Source organism: Juglans regia, chromosome 10 (assembly GCF_001411555.2).
Source record: "Juglans regia cultivar Chandler chromosome 10, Walnut 2.0, whole genome shotgun sequence".
NCBI lineage: Eukaryota > Viridiplantae > Streptophyta > Magnoliopsida > Fagales > Juglandaceae > Juglans > Juglans regia.
In genome coordinates, this window is record NC_049910.1 from 25,800,805 (window position 1) to 25,804,226 (window position 3,422).

General features: G+C 40.0%; 1 protein-coding gene across 1 annotated transcript; it reads right to left on the reverse strand.

Moving 5' to 3' along the window:
• Positions 1-1,311: 1,311 nt before the first annotated feature.
• Positions 1,312-3,076, reverse strand: LOC109009946 (uncharacterized mitochondrial protein AtMg00810-like). The gene is made up of 2 exons (XM_018990614.1): positions 2,926-3,076; positions 1,312-1,760 (listed from the first exon to the last, which is right to left on the reverse strand). The coding sequence occupies exons 1-2, from the start codon at positions 3,074-3,076 to the stop codon at positions 1,312-1,314; spliced, it is 600 nt and encodes a 199-aa protein (XP_018846159.1).
• Between the last annotated feature and the right edge of the window lie 346 nt (positions 3,077-3,422).

The following is a 3,422-nucleotide window of genomic DNA, read 5'->3' on the forward strand; positions in this document are numbered from 1 at the left end:
CATCTTGGTTATGGCATTCCTATCCCAATTTTGAGTGTTTGGCAAATTTGAGGTTTGCCACCAAGACCAGGTTTTTTGCCGAAGATTTCTACAAACTTAGATGACTCTGCAACCTGAATATTTTAAAAAAACAATAAATGAAAAAAAGTACCTCTGCCTCAGTTGCTAGTTGCTACTCCCTCTCGACTCAGACATTTCCAAACCTCTCGCAAACCTTTCGCCCCTGAGCTCTCGTCACCGGTCCCTCTAACTAGCAATAGCTCTCAGTTTTTCTAATTTTTTTTCCAATCTCTTCGTGTCTTCTGGATTCTTTTTTGAGTTCTTTCAGTCTCTGTGTCTTTCTTTCTTTTTTCTTCAACATTTTAGTTTTAAGTAAAGAAGCAAAAGCAGAGCTCTTCGCCCAATACTAATTTCGCCATCCTGGTATGCTTAATTACCCCTTTCTGCTGTCGTATCTTCTTCCCCTTGGTGCATGTATATTCTTTGATAAAATGGCATATCGATTCGATTTGATTTGATTCGGTTGAATCATTTATACCCACAAGAATGTTTTTGTGTCTCTTTAATCGGATTCGGCTATTTACGTTCTATTTCCAAGATTCCCAAATGCAACCCATTGTTTTAATAGGCTATCGATAACTTGGTGTTGAGAAAACAAACATAGTAATGACGAATTGGAGCAGCAGTTTGCGACGAATCTGTTAAGAGGGAAAATGGAAAGGCTCAATAATGTGTAGAAAGTTTCACAAACTTAAATTATTGCATCAGAAAAGTAAAATACAAGAATATATATAGTACAATAGCTTATGTACATCCTAACTATGGTGCACATGATCATGTGATTAAAAATAATCTTTATACAATAGACTGGTAATAGCGCCCCTCAAGCTGGAACATGTAAGTTAAGGACACCTAGCTTGCTAAGAGTATGAAATCGATCTAACCCCAAAGGGTTAGTGAAAAAATCACCCAACTGATGTTTAGAAGAAACATGCAGAGTGACTACAGTCCCAGCCTAAATCATATATCTAACTAAATGACAATCTATTCAATATGTTTAGTTCTTTCATGAAAAGCAGAGTTAACAACAATGTGAAGAGCTGCTTCACTATCACAATACAGCACAAAAGAAGAGGAAAATGAAACACCAAAATCAGCAAACAAAGAAATAAGCCATTTGATTTCACATCAAGTAGAAGCCATTGAACGATACTCAGTTTTAGCAAATGATCTGGAGACAGTTATTTACTTCTTAGACTTCCATGATATTAAAGAATCTCCAATGAAAAGGCAGAATTCAGTAACAGATATTCATGGATCAGGGCATGTGGGCCAGTCTGAATCATAAAAACCTATCAGTTGCAGAGAAGATGATCTAGAAAAGAATAGTCCTTGACCTGTAGTAGCTTTAACATATCTAACCACTTTAATAGCAGCATCATAGTGTGACTGTCGAGGTTGATCCAAAAACTGACTCAAAGTATTAACAGAATAAGATAGGTCAAGTCGAGTAAGTGTCAAATAAAGGAGATGACTAATTAACCTTCTATAAGAAGCTGGATCATCCAGTAAGGGATCAACAGAATCTGATTTTGGCAGCCGTAAGTTTTGTTCCATAGGACAAGTAGCAAGCTTACCAGCTAAAAGACCAGAATCAGAAACAATTTCAAAGGCATATTCTCTTTGAGAAAGAGAAATACCTTTTACAAACTTTGTCACTTCAAGACCCAAAAATACCTTAAAGCTCCAAGATCTTTCAGCTTAAAATGTAAATGAAAAAAAGCCTTAAGATCAGTAACAATTTGTGAGTTATTAGAGGCAATAACAATATCATCAACATAAACCAATAGTGCCACAAAAGAATCACCAAAATGCTTGATAAACAAAGAGTTATCAGATTTAAACTAATTAAAACCATAGGCAAATAGAGTGGAAGAGAACTTAGAGAAACATTGGCGAGAGGCTTGCTTTAAGCCATACAAAGACTTAGCAGCTTGCATACTCGAGAATCTCCAGGTTTAGAAAAACAAGGTGGCAGTTTCATGTAAACTTCTTCATCTAAATGCACATGAAGAAATGCATTGTTTACATCTAACTGATGTAATTCTCAGTTATAAATGGCAGCCAAAGCAAGAAAATAACGAACAGTAGTAAGTTTTGTAGCAAGAGAAAAAGTATCAAAATAGGCAATTCGCTCACATTAAGTATAACCCTTTGCAACCAATCGAGCCTTATACATCTTCCATTAGGATTTGTAATGTATGCATGAAAACATAAATTTACAATAATTAAACTAGCTTTAGCAATAAAATTTTCATAAGTGTTCGGCATTCCAGAGGTACAGCAGCTTGTTTTCTTGGGAGTCTCGAAGTCTGTAAGAGCCCGGGCGATTGGTGGCAGTGACCACGTAGGGTTCTTCCCATCGAGGGCCAAGTTTTCCCTCGTCTCGCATTGTTGTTCTTGTTTCTTTGAGTACGAGATCGTGTTTCCCCACACCTGGGTTGGCTGCATAGAGGTGGGTTTGTGACGTACTTCTTGAGAGCCTTAAATGCCATGTTGCACTCGCCGTCCCATATCTATGCCTTTCGTAAAACCTTAAAGAAAGGCAGGCACTTGTCGGTGGATCTTGACACGAACCTGTTGAGAGTTGCCACTCGCCCAGCCAGTCTTTGCACCTCGTTTATGCTTCAGGGTGGGGCTATGTTGAGGATAGCCTCCAAATTTTCGGGGTTGGCTTCGATTCTGCGTTCTGACACCATGAATTCCAGAAACTACCCTGATCCGCGTTCAACTTCATTTGGTACTGCCTCAATATTGCGAAAGACTCCCTCAGATCATCCAAGTGTTGTTATGGAGTTCCACTCTTAACCAATAGGTCATCCACATAGACCTCCATTTTTCTTCTCACCTGACTTTTGAACATACGGTTGACCAGCCGCTGGTAGGTGGTCTCCGCGATCTTCAACCCAAAAGGCATTGTCGTGTAAGAATACATGCCTCGGTCAGTGGTGAACAAGGTCTTCTCCTCGTCCTTCGGGTTCATGCGAATCTGGTTATACTCAAAGTAGGCGTCCATGAAGTTGAGGATACGATGGCCCACCGTAGAGTCGGCGATCAGATCAATGCGGGGAAGTGAGAAGTTTGCCTTTCGCGCAGGGTTTGTTGAGGTCGATGAAGTCGACACACATTCTCCATTTGCTGCTCGGCCTTTTTACTAGTACCATGTTGGATAGCCACTCTAGATAGTGTACTTCTGGGATGAATCCGGTGGCTAGCAGGCGGTCCACTTCCTCAGCTGTGGCAACGTTCTTTTCTACGCTGATATTTCGGAGTTTCTACCTCACTCCTTTGGCCTTTGGGTCCACGTTAAGGTTGTGTTGTTTGACTTCGGGCGTTATTTCGGGTATGTCCTCGTGGCTCCA

What these genes read in the sequence shown, in the direction of transcription:
- LOC109009946 (XM_018990614.1), bottom strand. Translation starts at nt 3,076, where the DNA reads ATGGACGCCTACTTTGAGTATAACCAGATTCGCATGAACCCGAAGGAC. An exon ending in CTACCAGCGGCTGGTCAACC is followed by an intron (nt 1,761 to 2,925) that starts GTATGTTCAAAA and finishes TTACATTTTAAG; the next exon opens with CTGAAAGATCTTGGAGCTTT.